Source organism: Cynara cardunculus (genome assembly GCF_001531365.2).
Source record: "Cynara cardunculus var. scolymus isolate 2C chromosome LG 10, CcrdV1, whole genome shotgun sequence".
NCBI lineage: Eukaryota > Viridiplantae > Streptophyta > Magnoliopsida > Asterales > Asteraceae > Cynara > Cynara cardunculus.
The window spans coordinates 4,167,361-4,191,085 of record NC_037537.1 but is presented as its reverse complement, the minus strand read 5'-3'; the positions used below and the strand labels follow the sequence as shown (position 1 = coordinate 4,191,085).

At 37.6% G+C, this 23,725-nt stretch overlaps 1 protein-coding gene across 2 annotated transcripts; it reads left to right on the top strand.

Moving 5' to 3' along the window:
* Positions 1 to 222: 222 nt before the first annotated feature.
* LOC112519025 (protein STIP1 homolog) lies at positions 223 to 23,425 on the top strand. Of its 2 annotated transcripts, XM_025126927.1 has the most exons (8): positions 223 to 445; positions 7,948 to 8,041; positions 8,134 to 8,184; positions 8,272 to 8,445; positions 9,624 to 9,803; positions 10,315 to 10,434; positions 13,966 to 14,099; positions 22,768 to 23,425. In XM_025126927.1, exons 1-8 carry the CDS (start codon positions 312 to 314, stop codon positions 22,829 to 22,831), a joined length of 951 nt encoding a protein of 316 aa, XP_024982695.1. In that variant the 5' UTR covers positions 223 to 311; the 3' UTR covers positions 22,832 to 23,425. The 2 variants fall into 2 exon arrangements, with proteins under 2 accessions (XP_024982695.1, XP_024982696.1); XM_025126928.1 differs by lacking the exons at positions 13,966 to 14,099; positions 22,768 to 23,425 and adding an exon at positions 10,531 to 12,286.
* Positions 23,426 to 23,725: the final 300 nt, after the last annotated feature.

Below are 23,725 nucleotides of genomic sequence, written 5' to 3'. Positions count from 1 at the left end.
ATACCGATGTCAAACCGGTAATAAGGAGTTTTTGAAAAAGTTAAAACTCTTCTAACTTATGATAAATTGATAAATACTTTTGTAAAAAAAACATAACTCCTTTCAAATAAGTAATCCCAAACACCCCACTTACTCTATTTTTTTTGTCAACACGATTACAATTTACAACACAGCCTAAACTCTTCTTGATTATTTGAGCCAGCTTTTCGCCCCCTCCTTCCTTCTCCCCTCTCATTATAACAAATCATCACCCCACAAAACCCTAAACACAAGAAACACATTAAACCTTACAATTTACAGTAGAAGCTCTAATGGCGGAATCCAAAACAGATGTGTCGTTGAAGGATCAAGGAAATGAGTTTTTCAAGGCTGGAAATTACCTAAAAGCAGCTGCCATATACACTCAGGCCATCAAGAAAGATCCTTCTAACCCTACCCTTTACAGGTAATACTATGTATATTTATGCGCTCTTCTGCTACATTTTCACACGGTGATATCAGCCATAGTAATTCACAGTTACAATTTGGTGTGTTCTCTCTATTGTTATGGAGTTGCTCTTCTTTCTCGGAAAAAATTGAAATTGTAGTTTTGTTATTATTGAGCTACAAAATGATGTTGGTGATTTCAGTATCATCAAGCATTTTACTGTAGTTGTTGTTTACATAAGATCGACTGGGTTTATTGGTTAAGCTATATTATAACAAATGACCTGTCTGAGTTCAAAATCAATGTGGAACTCGTATTCTGAGACAACACAACACGTTATATTTGAATCTTTCAATCATATTTACATATAAAATCCAAAATCTCTATAGTTTGTAGTTGAAATTGGTATGTGATAAAAACATGAATTCTCGCCATAGGGTTTTACTCGTAATATGATCTTGAATAAATTATTTTTCTTTTTCATTTCTGTTGCTCGTTTTCTTCTTGATAGATGGTAAAAAAAGATGGGTTTTTTTTCTTCAGGATTACATAGTGAAGTTATTTTGTTAATACTTGTATCGAGGGAGGGGGAGTGGAGAGGGCCACCTAAGGAGGTTGAATTGTTATCTAGTTAATTTGTCAGTCTTAACACTTTTGAGTCCCTGTTGATGCGATTGTTGTTGTGGTTGCTGGTATTTATGGTGCAAGGACAATGATGGTACACATGAAGGAAGTCAAAGAGGAACTTCAGCATTGTGTCAATGTTAAATATTGAGAGATCGCTACCTAAACAAAATTGCAAGATATTTTCAAATATTTTCAAAGTTTATGGTGAAAGGGTGCCATCTCTTAAGCCGAGGAAACTAAGGTGGCGTTTGTTTTTTAAGAGTTGTTGAAGTCTGAAGTCTTATTTCACTTCTGATTTATAAGAGGTGGTGCCGAAATCTGAAATTTGAATCAATAAGATTGTTTGTTAACTGATAGACGTCTGGATTTGTTTAAATTGTCTATTTTACCCATTAAAAATTATATTGTTGAATTTATAGATAAATTTATACAATTTCACATATTTATTCATCATCATTATGAAATTTACATCTAATTATATAATTAACATTCATTTAAACGAAAATATGTCCATTAACGGTATTTAACACATTTAAATTCTATTCAAATATATCAATTGAGAGAGGTGAGGATTGTTTTGGTAAGGATCGATGGATAGAAATGATAGATTAAGGTTAATCGATTTAGAAACGCCGTTGTTGAGGGTTTGAAGAACAATAAGAGGCAAATAAGAGGCTGGTTTATGATACGAATTGGGAATTAATTAAAAATGATGCAACCAAGCCTAGAATATTGCATGTGTATTCTAGAAGGGGTAAAACGGGAAATGAGAAAAGTGGCTGAGGTTTGTTAGAGGAGAGAAGAATAAATAGTGGAGGGTGATCTTGTAGTGGGTATTTTGTTTTCTTTCATAATTGTTTAGGCTCCAATTTGCTGATTGTGAGAAAGGGTTTTCCCTGAGTTTTATTCCTTTGTAATCTGTCCGATTCAAGTTCAATGAATTCACCATCTTCTTCTTTCCATTTCTGTATTCTTACTTGTTTTGCATAGAATTGTTATCGTTACCCATCATTGGTCCGACCTGCCCTTGATCTGCCCTTGACTGCCATTTTCTTTTGTTTTCCGTTTGATTATCGATGGAAACWCGTTCTGTTCAACATCGACTGGAGCAACATGAGGAGCTCATTCATCAAATTCAAGCGGATGTTACCGATATCAAAACCACTCTGCAGACATTGGAGGTGGATAGGGCTGAATCCAGCGAATTTCGTAAGATCATGTTGGGATGGATGAAACAACAAGGAAAACACCTGTTTCCGGATTCAGGGAGTGGTTCAAGATTAGGCGATCAATTTTCGGGTCCTTTCTTCGATGTTCACAACAGCGGCGGAGGACCTGGTGGTGGTGGTGGCTATAATCTTCACATAGTTGCTGATGGTTTACCTTGGGTAGTGAAGAAAGTCAAATTACCGGAGTTTTCTGGTTTTGATCCTCAGGGATGGATTCAGAAAGCTAATCTGTATTTTGACATCAACAGTACCCCAGCCCAYCTCAGACTACGTTTGGCACAATTAAGTATGATGGGGGTGGCTCAACATTGGTTCACCATCGTCATGCAGGTTCATGAGGCACTTACTTGGGAGCAATTTCAAACTGAGTTGCTGCAACTATTTAGTGGCTTGGAGATCCAAAATCCTTATGAACAACTTGCTACCATTAAGCAATCCTCCTCCATCCATGATTATATCGACGATTTTGAATACCTTCTATCGTTGGTTCCTCGATTACCGGAAGCGCAGGCGTTGGGATATTTTGTGGCAGGGTACGAGATGAGGTCAAAAAATGGGTTCGATTACACCGTCCTCTGTCACGTTTAGATGCGATATACTTAGCAAAGGATGTCGAAGAGATGCTACGTCCGTCATCAGGTAACCTGTCATACTCCCGTTTTCGTTATCATCAGGGTTCTGGTTTTAGTCCAGTGGGTCAAGGGGATGTTCGCCCTTCTACATTGGGCCGCCTAGATGGGATAGGCCCATTTACTCCTAAGTCCATGGACCGTTCATTGAATGCTAAATCCTCTCACAATTCTCGTCCGTATGGGTATCCGACTTCCGACAATTCTTCTGGTAATCAAAAGGATCGGGGGTATCGTTCTCTTACTCGAACGGAATAGGAAGAACGCCGCAAAAAAGGGTTATGTTTTCGATGTGGACAACAATTTGGACCGGCTCATAAGTGTCCCGAAGGGAAGCTACGAGTATTATTGTTGGGCGATGATGAAGATGATTTGTTTACGGGGGACCTCTGTTATGTAGAGACTTCCGACGAACAAACCATTACAGGAGACGAGCAGATTCCGTCGGGAATGTGTGCTGCCTTGGAGTATTTTGGGGTTTCCACTGAGGTGATACCAGGGGGAAAGATGATGAAGTTTGAAGTGGCAATTCGAGATATTCCGGTTACCATCCTAGTCGACAGTGGTGCAACTCACAATTTCATTTCTCAACATTTGGTAACATCCTTAGCTCTACCTTTTAATTGTTGTTCAGGAATTAGTATCAAATTGGGGGATAGCCATAAAATACTTGTTGATGAACAATGTCTTAATCTCCAAGTATTGGTGGGAAATCATGAATTCACGATGGATGTGTTGATTTTTGATGCTGGAGAACTGGATTTGGTGTTGGGTATGGCTTGGCTTAGAACATTAGGAGAAGTAGTCCACAATTGGGAGAAGGCTTGGATGAAATTCAATTTTCATGGGTTCCAGTTTTTATTCAAGGAATGCGTGTAACTCAGGGGTCCTTTGATTCTCTACAACAATGGTTGGTTAATTCCGAAGGATCAATAACTGCCATTTCTTCCCTACCGGAAAATGATGTGGGTTTTGGAAATGATTCAACCACAATGCAAGGAAAAGCCTTACAATTGCTTTTAAGTCAATTTCCAAAGGCTTTTCAGACACCCTCTGGCCTTCCTCCAGCAAGAACTCACGATCATGTTATTACTCTTACTCCTCATAACCCAATCTGTGTTCGTCCCTATCGGTATCCTCATGTGCAAAAAACTGAGATTGAACGACAGGTGCAGGAACTCCTTTCTCTGGGTATGATACGGTCCAGTAAAAGCGCATTTTCGAGCCCTGTTATTTTAGTACGGAAGAAAGATCAAACGTGGAGGATGTGCGTGGATTATAGAGCTCTTAACAAGGCTATGGTGGCGGATAAATTTCCGATTCCTATGGTTAAAGAACTCATTGACGAATTACACGGGCTCAATTTTTTTCTAAACTCGATCTGAAATCGGGATATCATCAAATCCGTATGCACCCGGATAGTGTTGAGAAGACAGCATTCCGTACTCATGACGGTCATTACGAATACCTCGTAATGCCTTTTGGACTCRCGAATGCGCCGGCTACTTTTCAAGCCATAATGAACGACATTTTTCGTACTTGGTTACGTAAAATGGTGGTGGTTTTCTTTGATGACATCCTAATCTATAGCTCTTCATGGGATCAACATCTGATTGACTTAGAGATGGTGTTACGAATCCTGGAACAAAATCARCRGGTTGTCAATAGAAAAAAATGTTTTTTTGGTCAAAGGTCGGTAGARTATTTGGGACACATTATCAATGGCKAGGGAGTTGCAATGGATCCTAAAAAAATTGAAGCGGTGTTGGCTTGGCCGATACCTAAGCAAATTAAAGGATTGCGTGGATTTTTGGGCCTTACCGGGTATTACAGAAAGTTCATCCGTAACTATGGCAGTATCGCCAAACCTCTAACAGAGCTGACCAAGAAGGATGCTTTTACGTGGCATGAGGGAGCACAAGAAGCTTTTGATCGATTAAAAAGAAGCTATGGTCAAGGCTCCTTTGTTGGCTCTTCCCGACTTCCAACATTCCTTTCGTGGTTGAGTGTGATGCTTCCGGCCAGGGTATTGGAGCAGTGTTAATGCAACAGCAGAAACCTATCGCTTATTTCAGCAAAGCGTTAAGCGATCGAAACTTGGCTAAATCAGCTTATGAGCGAGAAATTATGGCATTGGTTTTAGCCGTCCAACATTGGCGTTCCTATCTTTTAGGGACCTCGTTTGTGGTTTATACCGACCAGAAAAGTTTGAAATTCTTATTACAACAACACATCACTAGCCCGGATCAACAGAATTGGGTGGCGAAATTGTTGGGTTACAACTTTGAAATTTGTTACAAATCGGGTAGGGAAAACCGAGCAACTGATGCGTTGTCTCGTAGGGCTGAAGAGGGTGGGTTATTGACAATTCTCTCAACACCGCTGTGGCTGAAAGAGGCTGAGTTAATGGCAGAACATAAAGCAGACTCAGAAATACGAAATTTGAGGCGTGACTGTGAAGCTCAACCAGATACTCAGCTGGGGTATTCGGTTAGTAAAGGAATACTTTATTACAAAGGACGATTAGTAATTCCAAAGAACTCTAAATTTATTCCCAGTTTGCTCAAGGAGTTTCATCAATCCGCTTCGGGAGGCCACTCCGGCTATTACCGTACTTATCAACGAATTGCAGGAAATTTATATTGGCCAGGCATGATTGAATGAGTTAAGCAATATGTACGGGCTTGTGATGTTTGTCAATGGTGTAAGGCCAGTTCAGTTGCCCCGGGGGGACTGTTGCAGCCTTTAAACATACCTGATGCAATTTAGGAACATTTGTCTATGGATTTCATTCTGGGACTTCCTAAGTCTAGAGGGTTTGATGCTTTATTAGTGGTGGTAGACAGGTTGTCTAAGTATAGCCACTTCATATTACTTAAAACACCCTTATACCGCCAAATCCGTGGCTGAAGTTTTTGTTAAAGAAGTAATTCGTCACCATGGAATTCCCAAATCGATAGTGAACGATCGGGACCCTTTGTTTCTGAGTCAACTTTGGCAAGAGATTTTCCGATCCCAGGGTACTGAGTTACACATGAGTTCTGCATATCACCCGGAGTCCGATGGTCAGACCGAAGTAATCAACTGCTGTTTGGAAACGTACCTGAGGTGTTTTGCAGTTGATCAACCTCGTAATTGGTCTTTGTGGATTCTTGGGCTGAATTTTGGTATAATTCCACTTCTCATGGATCAACTGGGAAATCTCCATTCGAGGTGGTTTATGGTCGAAAACCACCAACAATCACCCAGTTCATACCGGGGGAAATACGAGTCCAACAGGTGCTTGAAGAATTAAAAGATCGTGATGAAGCTTTGAGACACCTTCGAGTTCATTTGTCACACGCTCAAGAAGTTATGAAGCGGAGTGCAGACAAGAAGAGACGGGAGGTACACTTTGCTGTTGGAGAATGGGTATACGTCAAACTGAAACCATATTGACAACTTTCAGTGGCTAGCCGCATTCATCAGAAGTTGGCGGCACGTTTTTTTGGACCATTTATGATCACAGCGAAGATAGGACCGGTGGCATACAAGTTAGATCTTCCTCCAACTTCGAAGGTACATCCGGTTTTTCACGTCTCGTTGCTAAAGAAAGCTGTTCATGGACCCACAGATACAGTTTTACCTCCAGAACTAGATTTACATGCCAATGAAATAATTACCCCAGTGACTGTGCTAGCCACTCGTACAAGCAGAGTTCATAACAGAGATGTTGAGCAATGGTTGATTCAATGGAAAGGGAAGTCGATGGAAGAAGCAACATGGGAAGATGCTTTGATGATTAAAAGTCAATTTCCTGAAACAAGTCTTGAGGACAAGAATTTTTCGGAAGGGGGAAGTAGTGATACGAATTGGGAATTAATTAAAAATGATGCAACTAAGCCTAGAATATTGCATGTGTATTCTAGAAGGGGTAAAACGGGAAATGAGAAAAGTGGCTGAGGTTTGTTAGAGGAGAGAGAAGAATAAATAGTGGAGGGTGATCTTGTAGTGGGTATTCTGTTTTCTTTCATAATTGTTTAGGCTCCAATCTGCTGATTGTGAGAGAGGGTTTTCCCTGAGTTTTATTCCTTTGTAATCTGTTCGATTCAAGTTCAATGAATTCACCATCTTCTTCCTTCCATTTATGTATTCTTACTTGTTTTGCATAGATTTGTTATCGTTACCCATCAGTTTACCTTTTACCAGATAAGAGGGACAATACGACATAAGTGCCTATGAAAAATTGGAAAAAACAAACAATTTGAATGACCCTACCTCTTAACGAATTAGAGATAAGAGGCTGATAAGAATTTTTTTGTAAAAAACAAACAAGGCCTAAATCTTTGTGAAACAGTGCTAGAAAAGTAGATTGTTAAAGTATACCAAGAGATTTTTGATATTATCTTATTGCAGAAAAAATGAGCTACATTGTGACTTCTACAACCAAAATATGTTTTTTGTATGCATTAAGCAATTGCTCAAACTGTGTAACTGTGAATTTATATGCGTTCACCATTCATCACAATTCACATGGAGTAAAATTGGGGTAAAATGAGTGCTAAATAAGCTCCAATTAAGATTCCAACATAACAAATTATACCTAGGGGTGCACAAAAACCCGACTAACCTGACCAACCCGGCCAATCCAACCTGACCCAACCTGAATCGACTTGATACTCAATCGAGTTGTAAAATCTTCAAACTGTAGTTATTGGGTTGGAAATATGAACCTAGTGGGTAGACGTTAAACATACTAATTAACCTATGTGAAGCAGAATGCCATTTCACCCATAGCCGAGGGTATGTTTTTTTTCCCTTTTAAATCTATATATCTGGGTGTCTATATTCATTGGGGCTTAGAAATATGGACTTAGTGGGTAGACGTTAAACATGCTAATCAATTCACCCATCTGGAAAATGAGAATGTTCATTGCCTTTATAATAGTGGTATATGTGTTGTGGTGTCTTATAGTATTATTCATTCAATAGCCTTGGGTTTATCTTGATGAGGGTGCCAAGTCACTTTGTCAAATCTCTTTATTCTACTTTCCAGCAATCGTGCTGCTGCGTTTCTGAATCTTGTTAAGCTACAAAAAGCACTCAGTGATGCTGAAACAACAATAACTTTGAATCCCAGCTGGGAGAAGGTACTAGAATGGTCCAGAATTTTGATGTTCATATATGGGTGATAGTTTGTTTCCAATGTCTTTGTGAATAAAGTGCCATTGTATATCTGCAGGGTTACTTCAGGAAAGGATGTGTATTAGAGGCCATGGAGCGATATGATGATGTATACTTATGGTTTTCTCCGGTGTTTTTGTTATCTCTATTGTCTTAAATATGAAGCCCATATTTGATACTGTTATGTATAATGTAGGCATTGGATGCCTTTAGAATAGCCTCACAGCACAATCCACAGAGTACGGAGGTGGCAAGAAAGATCAAGAGGCTTACACAATTGTCGAGAGATAAAAAGCGATCAATAGAAGTCGATAATATGAGATCTAACGTTGATCTGGCAAAGCACTTGGATGGTTTCAAGTCTGAATTGGTAATTTTATTTCGTATGATATTCAATACTCCTTTAATACATCCAGGCTTGTTTGGTGACTATAACATTTTTTTTCATTTTCTGTTTAGATACTTTTGTAATCTAAATGGAGCTTATGATTTATATGTGGTAATGAAACTAAAACGTTTCCTTTTAACTATTACGTTCTTTTCCTAGCTGGTAACCCACGATTTTGGAGTCATTTAATTTGTTTCTTTCTTTGAAAATTAAATCATCTTTTATATTCTATTAAGCGTCGACACAGCTTTTTTATTGACGACCACGTCGCCCATCTCTGCAGCCCTTGCAAGAATAAGCACGCACATATTGCACCACCCTTCACCGCTCTCGTATTACCACCCTGACCTAAAGCAATTAAAATCTGTCTTCACCGAATATGCAGCACCACTATTGACTATTTGATGCTGTACACTGTAACAAATCTCCTAGTCCTGTAGTTATTTTGTGGTGATTTTGATCAAATTCAACCTTTAATCATTAAAGTTGACTTTGGTATCTGCATTCCGTACAAGCCTAATGATCCATTGGGAGTGCAGGTGGGTGTTTTGACTTTTGGTTGTTAAAGTTTAATGGCCTCAATCTCAAGCTTGTAAGTGGTGACGGAAAATCTGTAGATCTAAAATTTTGAAACCCCCTAACCAATCTTTCCTAAGGTGGATGCAATTGCATGTCCACGGTCGACTATTAAATATTAATTATTATAGGGGTTTATTAATCTGGATGATTTTAAATGTAATTTTCTTACATATCCTCGAGAAGGAAATAAAGGCTTCGTGATGTTGTGTTGCTGGTGGGGCTCTTGTGGTGGGACAGGAGATGGAAGGGGCAGAGAGGGAGACAAGATGAGTGTTGATGGTTACAACTTTTAACTTTGAAATGTAGCTGGCAAAAACAAGTTTACAAGCCTACAACCATGACGATGTCTAAATCAAGTTTACAAACTTGTATCCAATGTCCAAGCTCTTTTTGTAAATTGGTTTCAGTTTTCAGAAAATCTTATCAGTTGCTAAATGCCATGTTTTTTCGTTATGTTTTTCTATATATGTGAATATACGTAAGCATCAGCAACATTTACCTTAAGTTTATGTTTTTACAATTAAACAGTCTTACATTGTGGTTGTTTATCTTGTTTTAATTAATACTGGTATTTCTTTCAGATACAAAAGCATGTAAGCGAGGAATCTTGGAAAGATACCTTCTCTTTTGTTGTTGAAACAATGGAGACTGCTGTAAAATCATGGCATCAGACATCTAATGTGGATGCTAGAGTTTATTTCCTGCTTGATAAGGAAAAGACAGACACCGAGAAATATGCACCTGTTGTCAACATTGACAAGGTATAGAATTTCTACCGCTGCTTATCTTATTGTCCGATTTTCCTTGTATATTCTTCAGATCTCATCTCTCCCTTTCTTCTCTCTCTCTCTGAAAAATGTATTTCACATGTTCATTTATCAATTAAATGTTTCTAATAGTTTCATTATTTTTTGTACTTAACTTATTCTTTGTATTTGGTAATGAGTCATAACGTATATCTCTTTGCTAAGTTTGCTGGCACTGCTTGTCGTTTGGGTCCTTCTATTTGGTACTTATAACTTTGCATCACTAGTGGGTGCTTTAACTAAAAAGGTATATTTTTTTATTCATGCTGTGGTGGTATATGATAACACATGGTTGACACTTAATATGGTGATGTATGGAGTATCTATTGATACCAATATCTATCTTGCTACTGATAATCTAAAAGATGTGCCAACCTTAAGCTACGTCTGAGCTCCCTGTTCAGGACTCTCAACTACTTATTCAGTCTGAACTCCATTCCTGATGCTGATGTTTTTCATTAAACAGGCATTCGAGTCACCCCATACACATGGTGATTGTGTTACCTTTTTAAGGCAATATGCTGTGGAATCTTTCTCTCGGGCAGCATGCTTAGTCGCACCAAAGAGTATCATATCGTACCCACAGGTAGCATGGATATCTCTCTTATCATGTTTCTTTGTATATTAGTGATTGATGATATCTTGGGTCTTATATACATCGTCTGAATACTGATGCATGAAGGACATTGAAAGGCCTAGGGAGCCACATGATGGGAATCTTTTGAAGATATCCTCTGGAAACTTATTTTTGCAGTAGTAAGAAACCTTGTATCTTTATTGCGGTAGAATTGTATCTAATTAATCCATCAAGGATAATTGGTGATTTGGGATAGCCTTTTCTGTTGTCTCCCTCATAATTACCCTTCTCCGCTTTGTCCTGCATCACTAGTTCTGTTGCCAATATAGAAAATGCGGATGAATCACTATCGGGCATAACACAGATGTCTAGTGCAATGGGGATCCATTTGTGTAGGAGGTTGAGTTGAATCCTCTTGCATCATTATGGGAACTATGTATAGGGAAAAACCCATCTACAAGGGACCCCTTTTCATAGTAGTTAGATCGTGGCACGAACATGGTGTCAACCCAAAAATGAGCCAAATGATGCACAATGTGGTGTGTTCCATTTCCTAAAATTAGGAAGAAGGAAAACTTTTAAATGATAACATTGAAAATAGATCATTGTTAAGCACAATAAGCAACAAATTGTTGACTAAATTATAGAAGTGCTTAATATTTCAAAATAGACCCACTGTAAAACAGTGATCAATATTCAGTTTGTCAAATTCAGAAATGCATCCATTCTTTTGGCATAAAAAATAATAGATTACAGAATTTTGTTTCAATGTACATCAAATTTTTGCTTAGATATCAGGATAGTAACATAACAATGAAATAGTCAGTACACCAATGTAATGATGGCAACACCTATATATTAGACTGAACAATCAAAGAATTTACCTGTATGGATATGTTCAGGCTCTTGGCATAAATAAATCATCATAATTGGGGAGAGTTGACCACCAAGAGGGGCCAAGAGGCTGAGGTAGAGGGGGAGAGGATGAAGGCAAGTTCTACAAGTGCTTACTAGCCCTTCAGCGAGTCTCATTGATTTTTTCTTCTTTGATTTTATTTTTGTAAATTGTTTGTAAAAGCAGTTGACTTTTAACAATCAAGAGATCAAATCATCATGTATATTGATAAACTCTCTCAATACATGTTTCTCTCTCTACAATCTCTCTCTCTAAGCTAGACTCTCTACGTACGTATCTTTTTAACAATTACCATTACAAAGCTATTTATATGATTGACTAAACATACAAGTCAAACTACAATTAAGCACAAACTATAACATTGACTTTTAACAATCTTTAACAACTTTGACTTTCTTTGATCATGTTGACTTTCATCTTTGACTCCTTAAATCTTCAATGCTCAGTGATCTCAGATACAATAATATTTGACTTAACAATCTTTCCCTTTGTATTCGAGATCACATTCTTCAAAACAAATCCCTTTGTCTTCACTTCGAAAGATCTTTGACATAAACAATCTCCCTCAATTACAATCATACTTTATCAACCTTCAAATAAGATGAATCTGGAAAATAACAATCTTCCGTATTAACAAATATATCCTTTAGATCAAAATCTTCACTTTGAAACAATTTTTAAAATCATTTAGAAACTTTCCCTTTTGAGGTCTTAAACAGTCAACAAATCTTCAAGGAAACCTTTTGAATCAACAAATAAGCTTTAGACATTCAGGCTTGAAGCTTTGACACTACATGTACTAAGCTTGTCACCTTTATATCATGAAAAAATCCAACCTTAACAAACAAACTCTTCAAATTTTTGTCTTGTAAGCCTACAGATGTCAACAAGTCATAACAAATTCTTCAAATCAGCACCAACCTTTTCATCAACATCTACAATCTACAATCTTATGGCTTTTCAATCTTAAATCTTTGATAATCTTTTGTCTTCTCTTCTTTGATGTCTTTGATACTATTTCTCCCTCTCATGATGATTAGGAGAATCCTGAACATCATGAACACTCAAAGACCGAAATTTCTCCGCTATTGAATAATACAAAACATTAAACAAAAATTTCTTCAGATAATACTCCCCATGTACAAATGAATCAGATTATTTTTTCAAGCAACTTCAGTTAATCTCCTCCTTTACACAAAACAAAATTCTCTTCTTCAGACAATTAAAATTTCCATCACATCTCTCCTCTTGAAAATTAGGTAACCATTTAACACAGAAGCACGTTTAGCAGCTGTCATCACAACAATTAAATCAATTGTTTGGCCTATTTTCAGAGTTCCCAATTATAAATCTCTGATAGGACTTCTAGTTGTCATAGAAGTAAAGTTATTGAACTAACTTCTCAAAGTATTCTGGCATAAACACAAAGATATGCGATGTGAATTACAAAGACTCGTGAATGTGTCAAGAAAATATCATTCAAATATATTTGGCTCAACGCTCATTAGACTCAATGTGCATAGAATATGAAGTTCGAAGACCATGTGTGTTTTCTTGTTTCAATATCTAAAACTTCCGAATGAAGAATAGATAGATTATATGTTAATTCTCAATGATATATGAAACAAGCACCTTTTGAAGATCGTTTATAATTCAAAAACATTATCAGAAGGTTTGAAACCTATTTTGGTCTTAGAAAGAAAAGAAGAAGATTTGTGTGAATATTGCAACTTGATTACAAAGGGGGAGAATGTTGGGGCTTATTTTGTAATTATAGTCAAGTTGTAGGGGCTTATATTGTAAATACCCCTGTGGTATAAATATTTTGTGTTAGTTTATTTTGTAACCAAGCTCTTTCATTGTAATACGTATCTTGGTTTAAAAATGCGCGCATAATGCGCTGTGATGCGTGATGCGCTATGATGCGCTGAAGAAAACGCATCATAGGGTCTGATGCGTTGCGATTCCAAGATGCGCTTGCATCACCTACGCATCACACGATGCGTGCATCACTTATGCATCAACGCATCATGTATGTTGCATTTTTAGGCTCCCTTTTTCAGTTTTTAGTTGGGCTTCTTAGTTAAGTAAAATAGAACGTGAGACTATGAGAGACCTAATAGAAGAAGCCGACAGTGAAGAAGTAGAAGTCGCACTGTGAGAGACCTAGCATCGCATATCAATTAAAACGTGACGTGAGTTGTTGTCGATACTCGACAACCAGCAAAGAAGTAGAAAACGAACTTTTTAAGATTCTAATGCTACTTTTTTAACTACTTTATGTTATAAATGAAGTATTTTGATAGGGAAGTATTTTTAAGGTAGAAATTGATATGTAGAATTAATTTATAAATATTTTTTGAATACCGGGTGCATCACGTGCGTGATGCAAGCGCATCAGCATCACGCATCACGCATCGGCTTCCGGGACCCTTAACGCATCGGACCGCATCGCGCTTTTTAAAACCAAGATACGTATCTTGTTGTAAACTTTCTCTCAATATCAATGAAATCGATGATTCCTCCATTAATGATTCTTTGAATCTTAGATCATATTACTTGAATCTGGGTTTAAGAATAATCACACATGCTTCTGAATATTTGTTAACCATCTTCGTCTACAGGTGTGGAAAGGTCAGGGACCAAGAAAATGGAAGCACGGACAGAGCGATGGATTTTTTGTGCAGTTTGAATCACCTCTCCTCAGAAAAGAATGGTTCATTCCCAATTCTTCAGAGAAGGGGCAAATATTATGCAGGTTTGTGCCTGTAAACAACTTGGTCATGAGTAATACATTTTCATGTATCTTCTGTGACAGATTTAAAAATCTTTTACCATTGCAATACTGATATATTACTTACCTGAGCAGCCAAAAAATTTGGATTAACATGAGGGAAAATAGAGTATGGTTCGATATGAACTTTGTTTACACCAAGAGCATCCAAAGCCTCTATGTTTGAGGATTTAGGTTTTATACAAACGCCCGAAAAACTAAAGAAGGCTAGTTGTAACAAAAGTGAGTACTTGCAGTATTACAAGTGTTTTTAAGTTGACAAGAAGACTCATTAACAAGACAAAAGCACAACACCATTCTAACCCTAATATATCATATTGAGAGAGTCCTTTTCACTAAACTTCAAGACATACCAAAAATGTCTTCAAAGGACTGAACCTGTTGTATTACACAACAGCTCTAGTGTAAACGTTGCATTAACATGGCATGTACCTTACTCTCTACCATAGAAAAAATATACCTAATATCCAAACAAACTAAGTAGCGAGAGCCAAATAAATCCAGCTTCACTTTAACCTATCATATGCATATTAACATTACGAATACACCTAGTTAACAATACCACTGTTCCAATGAACAGTAGCAAATTAGGCTAACTGCAAAATCCCCATGCATAATTCATCTGGTGCAACCTATACGAATTTGATTATGCAAGACTTCATTCTCATAATTAATACATCATAGACCTACTCCATCAACCGCCAATAGAGGCCACACGGGGTATCAAGTACAAATAGATAGATAACTTACAGGATGCAAACGTCGTTCCTGAAAGACCCGAGTTTCAAGCATCACCTTGTGCCTCAAGAATCAACGGATGAGTTGTGGTTAGGGGTGAAATGCCACTCGAACCCAGAGTTTGTTGGTTCTCCCCGAAATGCATATTCATATTAAATAAAAATCAATAAAATAAGTAAATAAAAATGAAGTTAGCATGGGCTCATGAACGCACACCTTTGGCCAATTTGATTCGTTGGACTTAATTATTCCATTGCGACGGTTCATCTAGTCGAAGTAACTACAGGTGATCTATCCATGACCAGGATGAAGCTTGGGTGAAACTAAGTGATCCCCCCTCCGAGAACCGTATATGAGATTTTCATCTCGTACAGCAGGAGAGAAATGCTATCCTCACTCGGACTTGTCATTCACATCACCTCATCCTTATGATATAAGCATTTTGTCTCTAGACATGTACCACGCTCAACTCATTTCAATTACTTCTTTGTTCATACCAACATATTGATGCGTAGGTGGATGAGTAAAAAGAGGGATAAGACTAGGGTGAGATTAACAATCTGATTAGATCAAGGATAAAGTACTTAAACGACACCAAGATTAACCAAATTGGTGAAGGTTGATGTTACTAGTGATAAAGCAACAACACCACACTAGCAACAATCAAGGATCGACTCCTTTTGTGTATGAACACTCAAAACAGCTTGACAAGCTATTGTGAACTCAATATACAAAAAAAATATGCCTTCCAGCTACAACTTGGAAGCCCATATATAGGGCTGGAAGATAAACATAACTCTTGAAAATTGAGAAGACTAAAGAAAGACCAAAAGTTGGAAAGCAATTAAAGGACTATTAATGAAGCGTTAATGAGAAAGAATCTTAATCTCCTTTTGGGCTGCCAGAAAATTACACTCCTCCCTTTAATTGTTTCGAACCCAAAATAAGAGTCTGAATCAAACCCAAGGTGAGCTGGAGATATAAAATGGGCTGCTCTTGTACTGGCTGAAAATAAGATGGATGCCTCTGCATCAACCTCCTCTGGCTGGGAAAGATTTACCCTTAAATCTTCCAATGGACCATCTTCAAGATAAGGAGAAAGATCTCCAACATTGAAAGTTGTTGATATGTTTGTATTCCCAGGTAATTCTAATTTGTAGGCATTATCTCCAATTGTTGCCAACACCTTATATGGTCCATCTCCTCTTGCCATTAGCTTGTTCTTCCTTTTTAAAGGAAATCTTTCCTTCCTTAAGTGCAACTACATGAGATCTTCAAGTTGAAAGAGAGCCTTCTTGCGATGTTTGTTAGCCTTTTTCTAGTACAAGTCGTTGACATGTTAAATCTTTGCTTTGACATGTTCAGTCTTTGCTTTGACATGTTCAATCTTTGCTTTGACTTGTTCATGAATCTTTTGCATATCTTTGGCTCGAGTTGATGCCTCAAAGTGAACTTCACTACCCTTAGGCAGTTGTATCAGATCAATAGGGGTGAGAGGATTCACTCCATAGTTCACTTCAAATGGTGTGCATCCAATAGCATAAGTTGGAGATCGGTTATAAGCAAACTCAACAAACAAAAGTATAACATCCCAATCTTTCAAGGACTTGCTCACCATACTTCTTAGCAAGGTTGTGAGTGTTTGGTTAGTTACCTCCGTCTATCCATCCCTTTGCGGATGATAGGCATTGCTGAACAATAACTTGGTGCCTAATAACTTCCACAATGATTTCCAAAAGTAACTCAAGAACTTGACATCTTTGTCAGAAACTATGGTCATAGGGACTCCATGGAGACGCACAAATTCTTTAAAAAATAAATCAGCAACATGAATGACATCATCTGTTTTGTGACACGGAACAAAGTGTGCCATTTTGGAGAAACGATCCACCACAACCATTATAGCATTTTTCCCACGTTGAGTACGAGGCAAAGCCACAATGAAATCCATAGAAATATCTTCCCATGGTTGAGAAGGAAACGGTAATGGAGTATACAAGCCTTGATGAAACTGGCTTTTAGCTTGATGACATGTTACACACCTAGCAATAAGAGCAGTAACATCACCTTCCATGTGTGGCCAGTAGAAATGTTCTTGTAATGCACCAAGGGTGTTGTTGATGCCAAAATGACCAGCCAATCCTTCTCCATGAGCCTCTCTAATTAGTAGCTCTCTTATGGAGCTCTTAGGAATGCAAAGTTTGTTGTTCTTGAAAAGAAACCCGTCTTGTATGAAATAAGAACCACAAGCTCGTTCTTTCCATTCTTGAATAACTTTTGAAAAATCCGGATCATTTAGGTACAATTCTTTAATGAAATTAAAGCCTAGCACTCTTGCCCCAAGAACAGTAAGCATGCATATCTCCTTGAAAGGGCATCTGCAACAATGTTAGAACACCCTGTTTTATACTTTGAAACAAAGATAAATGATTGGAGAAATTCTATCCATTTTGCATGTCTTGGATTTAACTTGTTTTGGCTATTTATATGCTTCAAGGCTTGATGATCAGAATGTAGAACAAACTGTTTTGGCCTCAAGTAATGACTCCAATGATCTAGGCCACGTACAATAGCATAGAACTCCTTGTCATATGTACTATAGTTCTTTGATTCATTCAATTTCTCGCTGAAATAGGCTATAGGGCATTTTTTTTTTGTACCAAGACAGCCCTATGCCAACTTTGCTTGCATCACATTCTACCTCAAACAATTGGTTGAAATGTGGAAGGGCCAAGATACGCAATGTGCATAAACACTCTTTGATTTTCTCAAATGCATGTAAGAACACAACCCGAAGACAACCTGGGTTTACTCTGATACCAGTTGATGCATAGGTGGATGGCTAAAAAGAGGGATAAGACTAGGGTGAGATTAACAATCTGATTAAATCAAGGATGAAGTACTTAAACACCACCAAGATTAACCAAATTGGCGAAGGTTGATGTTACTAGTGATAAAGCAACAGCACCACACTAGCAACAATCAAGAATCGACTCCTTTTGTGTATGAACACTCAAAACAGCTTCACAAGCTATTGTAAGCTCGTTATTAAAAAAAGATGCCTTCCAGCTACAACTTGGAGCCCCACATATAGGGCTGGAAGATAAACATAACTCTTGAAAAATGAGAAGATTAAAGAAAGACCAAAAGTTGGAATGCAATTAAAGGACTATTAATGAAGCGTTAATGAGAAAGAATCTTAATCTCCTTTTGGGCTGCCAGAAAATTATACTCCTCCCTTTAATTGTTTCGAACCCAAAATAAGAGTCTAAATCAAACCCAAGGTGAGTTGAAGACATAAAAATGGGCTGGTCTTGTACCGGCTGAAAATAACATGGATGCCTCTGCATCACATACAAGAACAAAAACCAATTTAAAATGCTGAACTCCTTTCAGTTCTTGTTGAGATGTTAGTCTTTCATGTGCGATTTTGCCTTGCTCCATTTGTTTTTATGTTTCTAGAATCAATCTCTTTATTAATGTCTTGTAACAATATTTATGGCACTACTTTTTCTTATTTTACACTAGCAGCTTCACAAATCTGAATCCTTCTTTCAAAAACGGATCCATCACCATTGAAACTCTCATTTTTCATACCTTATGAACCATCACCTTCCATACCCGCTATTCTTTTCTTTTATTTTCTTGATTTGAGATTTTCTCTTAGCTCACAATTTATTTCTTTCCTTTCCAACGATTGTTTCCCGTAGGCCCTAACCACCCCTTTTTCTCTTTCTTTTGCAAATCTAGAACCCTAATTACCATTTACCTTTTTGACTAAACAACCTTTTATACTTTTGCAACATGTGCTACTTTGGTGTGGATCAGTGTGCCTCCCTTTTCCCTTTCCTTCCATTTGGTGTTCCTTTTGTAATGAAAACACATCTATCATGGCCTAAGAACACACTCATATTTATCGCTTTGAGTCTTTCAAGTTTTATCAATGTTATTTCAGCTTCGAATCTAACCTCCTCATGTTGTCTAGTTGGTAATAGACTATGCTGTCCTTTTGTTCGTCTATTTTGCAATCCCAGGATTACTTGTGGTTCAATTGGAGCTAGGCATGTTGATTCATTTAAAAGTTCAATCCCCATAATGCCCTTCTTGGATGAAGAACCTAGAAATATCTTCATGACCTCATGATTCTTGCCCAAATCGTATCATGTTTGAGAAATATCTTTGCGTATCTAGTTAACCTTTATTTTATACTTCATTCCTGTGAGTTCCAATGGCGTGAAAATTTGACTTGGGCTAGAGTATTTGTAACATTGACTCTATTCCTTCACCTGCATCTCTTTTCCCTAGAAGTGTATTACTTTCTAGCTTATCAAGGGAGCATATTTGTACAGAAATCCCTACACGTTTGGATGATTTTTTTTCTTCGAAATCTACTTTCTCCACTAAAGTGAATTTCGCTTTTCTCACTGAAAACTTTATAGTGATGCTTTGAACTTCTGTATGGTGCTATAGCTCTATATTTATGCCATCTTAAAGAATGTTTATGTATACCCATGAAGCCTCCACTAGCTTCCCATTGTGCTTCAAACCTTTTCATTTCTTCATTGCTTGCATCAATTACACACCCTAAATTTGCATTTGCATTGAACAGTGTGTTAGATCCCAATGGGAGAATACCCCTTACCTTGATCCCCCAATTTTCCTTGGTAAAATTTTCTTGTTTAGTTGTTTTACCAGAAAGGGGCAGGCGAAAAAGTTGAAATTTTAAGAAATAAAAAATCTGAAAAATCAATGAATGCTCTACAACATGAATAACATCTTTCATGTCTGCTTTGTAACTCCAAAGATATTTGATCCTTATCTCTATGAGCTACTACTCTAGTAACAATCCCAATCTTGGTCTTTGCTTGCTTATTCTAGCACATTCATCTTAATACAAGTCTTTTCTTATTGGTGCATCCAACAGTCAACTTTGGAGATGATAAAAAGCATATGTGTAGACTGTCATTTGTTGACTAATATTTCATGACTAATGTAACGGATTTTGGCCTATTCAATCTATATAAATCACGGAAAACAAAAGAAAAGGTTAACCGGTTAAAACACAGGATTATGGTAAAGTAGAAGTCTTCATTCAACAAAAATTACATCTATTATGAAAATTTAATTGAATCAATCTCTCACTCACAAAAACACGACCTTCTACGCTGGGTGTGCCTATTGCTAAGTATCACCATAAGGGGTGCTTGGTTGAGGGGTTTTTGATGATAAGTGAAAACCCGCCCCTCGTAGGAGTTGAAGTTAAAGATCTAGGAGAAATAATGAAGATTACTGGTAAGTAGTTTACTGATGGAAATAAGATTGCAGCAGAGTTCTGGAACCTGTAGCATAGCAGGGTTGGAATAACTGAGTTTTAATGTCATGGTGTCACCTACTCCGGCTGTGATTGAAACAACCATCAACAATACATACTATGTTTCTGTTGCATGGTTTGTGAGAGTGGAATATATTCGAATAATTTATTGTGAAGACAACTGAATGTCTTTACCGGATTGGATGAAGGAACATGTTGGGTTTGCAGAAGACGTGGATTGGAATTGAAGCATTTCAGGATTTGCTCAAATTGGTCCTTTGTGAATTGAGGCTGCTCTGGTTAAATGAGTAGTTATTCTCGAGTTATCTATCCATGGTGTTACGAGCTCCCTCAGAGCGACATTTCCACTTTCCAGCCTGGTGGTTTGCCATGGGTTTTCCCGCATTCCTCCCTAGTATGCGCAAATTTCTTGCAGAAGTCATGAAATGGATTCTTGTTCGTGTCATTCCCCTGGTTCGCTCACTAGCAAAGCTGAGGTGCCAGCCCCCAACATTAGTAGGAGTATCACCAGGAGTCATAATATTCTTCTGGCTTTCTTCAACCTGAACTTTGACAAAAACTTCTCGATGAGAGGAAGAGGCTTTCGGCCAAGAATTCTTCTTTTTACCTTGTCAAGATTGTGATTAACACCTGCATGGAACATGAACATACGATCATTCTCCTCCCCCTTCTTTTTGTCAGGCACAGTTTACATAGTTTTCCCAGACATCGTCATGGCATTGATCCATCTATTTCCAAAGTACCGCCATCTCATAGTAGTAGCTAGTAACATCCGGTTGTCTTGTTTGGATTGCCTTAGACGTGTCTTTAATTCAATGATTTGAGAAGAGTTCTCAAGGTTTGAATAAGTTCCACTGACATAGTCCCATACTATTGGCTGACTTCATGAACATGTGCAGCTTGGCAATGGAGGTGTCCATCAAATTGAGTAGCCAACTAGTTATAATGGAATTTTCAGAACGCTGTGTGCGGTAGTTTGGATCTGTGGGAGCAGGTTATGGGGTGGTTTCTCCTATTTAAAAAACCTAACTTGCCTCGATCATCAATGTAGTTTCACCAATTGAGGTCAGGGCAAGGCTAAAGTTCGAAGCGATTGAGTCAGACTCACATAATCAGAATCTTCACACAACTCTAATATGTCAGCTGATGCAGAAACTGTGAGCACAGGTTGGAATTCACTAACAAAGACCAAACAGAGGTTGATTGATTGAGAACAGAAGAGGTCAGATTGAAAAGAAGGGTTCAGTTACCTTTGCTGATTGAGAAATTGCAAACAACTAAGAACTTGCCAACAATGGTCTTTGCTGATTGAAAATTTGGGACACTGTGAACTAAAAAACACAAAGAGGAAGGGGTCAACTAATTGCGAATTAGGGTTTTACTTCGATTAGTCTTGTCGCAGGCTCGCAGCTCTGAGACCATGTTTGTTTGGAGAAATCAAATGCTTCAATAGATTTGATTTCTCCAAACAAACAATAAGCAATTTGATGGATAATGAATAAAGGTTCATTCCTGCTTAGTTTGTGTGTGTGTGGGGGGGGGGGTTTGAAACTTGTTACTATTTCTCACCTTCTTCATTCCTTGATTTCAACCAAGCACCCCCTATACAAAAATACATGTTCATCATTATCACCACCATTGTCAAATTAAAAAATGGAATAAATGAAGTATCACTTGCTCTTTCAAGTGCCAAATATTATTATTTATGAACTACGGGTAAACAATAACTGATTATATCCAGTGATTACTAGCTCAAGCAGATAATAAATGATTGTATGATTACCATATTTGTTTCCTTTCTCAAGTTAGATATACGGTGAACAGGTATGAATGATAATCTCTTTGAAGGGATATGGATGATACTTCTTATAAACAAATGCAAGTGTCGATGGTAATTCCCTGTTTAGGGTCACTTAACCAGCTGCCTAGTCGCTAAGCCTCCTCCCCAATCACTTTGATTTCATAGGGCCTCTTAATGAGCTGTCTATGGACATGTTTTTACTGCTTCATATAGCTAATGGGCTGTTTGGTTGATTTTCCATAAAGTCCTGCATGGATAAAGCAGGCTGTGTGGATTAATCTGTGTGTATAGATTGGGAGAGTTTCTTCATAGACAGAAGGAGCATGTTTTTTAATTAGGAGAGGCAGGTTTGGAAAAGAACTCGGCTTTCTGCATAAAGCCCCCCTAGAAGCTTACTGAATAAGCGACTTTTTATATCATTAAGGCACTAGCAAAACGTCGAGTATACCTGACCTAATAAGCTGAGTCCTGTTAGCTCATTAAGCTGTTCACAAACAGGCCCTAAATGTTGAATTAAGCATTTCAACAACTTAAGGAGACATTGATCAACTTCTCTCAACTCCCTAGAGTTTTCTGTTCCATTCTCAGCCATTGTATCACTGAGACAATGAGCTAGTTATTTAGAAAAAGTAACAATGTCAAAACAACTGATTAGTAACCTTGCTCTGCCCACTTTTTAGACCATTGATCTTCAAAATGAGTTTCAATGAAATAGTATGTTATAAGTTTATTTTTCTCTTAGATAAATCATCTATTTTCAGGGACCCGGTGGCGTTAGACATAAGTGCCCATGAAGTGCTTCCGAGGATATTCAGGGATACCTAGTCACCGGCTGGTTCCTTTAGCTCGTTGTGGAATGCATAGAGCGATTTTACACTCCAGATGGATGAATTTTGCATTTGCAGGATTGAATGGCCTTGGTGAGTGTTGTTTGCCTGGCTTGCAAACGTTGGATACACATTGGTCAGGTTTTCAGAAAGATTTTGAAGCAACTTTTCTTCAGTTTCCATCATCATCATCATTATCATCATCATCATCATCATCATCATCATTATCATCATCATCATATCATCCAGTTGCACCCAGTTTTTATGCTTTTGTGTTTACTTTGTGACTCACTTCCACCCTTGATTTACTTTTTCTTTTATGATGAGAACTCATATGATGTACCAATTGGTCTGAGTTATATGTAATTGTTGTGCTGCAATTCAATTCAGGTAATTTGTTGCATTCAAACTAAATGTGCATATACTGCCTTCTTTCAAGGGAAATTTGGCAAATTTACAAGCAACTATTTTGGAGGAATCACAGAATTGGCCAAGCTTTTTCTTTTTTCTTTTTTTGATGTATTTATTATTTTTATAATGCAAAACTCAATACACATTGGTTGAAACCTTGACCTCTAAAGTTGAGATCTATTGATAACCAGGATACTATTGGGTCATTGACACTTTGGTAGCTTAGCTAACCATTTTCTTGGAAATTAACTGATAAACCAGTTTCAGTCTAAATCTTTTTCTTTTTGAATTATATGATATTTATATACAGTAGATACTACACTTTTGAACCCTTGACTAGTTGACTTCCTATTGAACCCTTGACTAGTTGACTTCCTAGTAGTAACACGCTTACTGTTGGGCTAATAACCCTTTGATTACAACTAATCTTGCTTCATTCTGTAGGGTACTTCATTACTCATCTAACTTTAGTTCATATACC

What these genes read in the sequence shown, in the direction of transcription:
- LOC112519025 (XM_025126927.1), top strand. Translation starts at nt 312, where the DNA reads ATGGCGGAATCCAAAACAGATGTGTCGTTGAAGGATCAAGGAAATGAG. An exon ending in TCTAACCCTACCCTTTACAG is followed by an intron (nt 446 to 7,947) that starts GTAATACTATGT and finishes TCTACTTTCCAG; the next exon opens with CAATCGTGCTGCTGCGTTTC. An exon ending in CCATGGAGCGATATGATGAT is followed by an intron (nt 8,185 to 8,271) that starts GTATACTTATGG and finishes TGTATAATGTAG; the next exon opens with GCATTGGATGCCTTTAGAAT.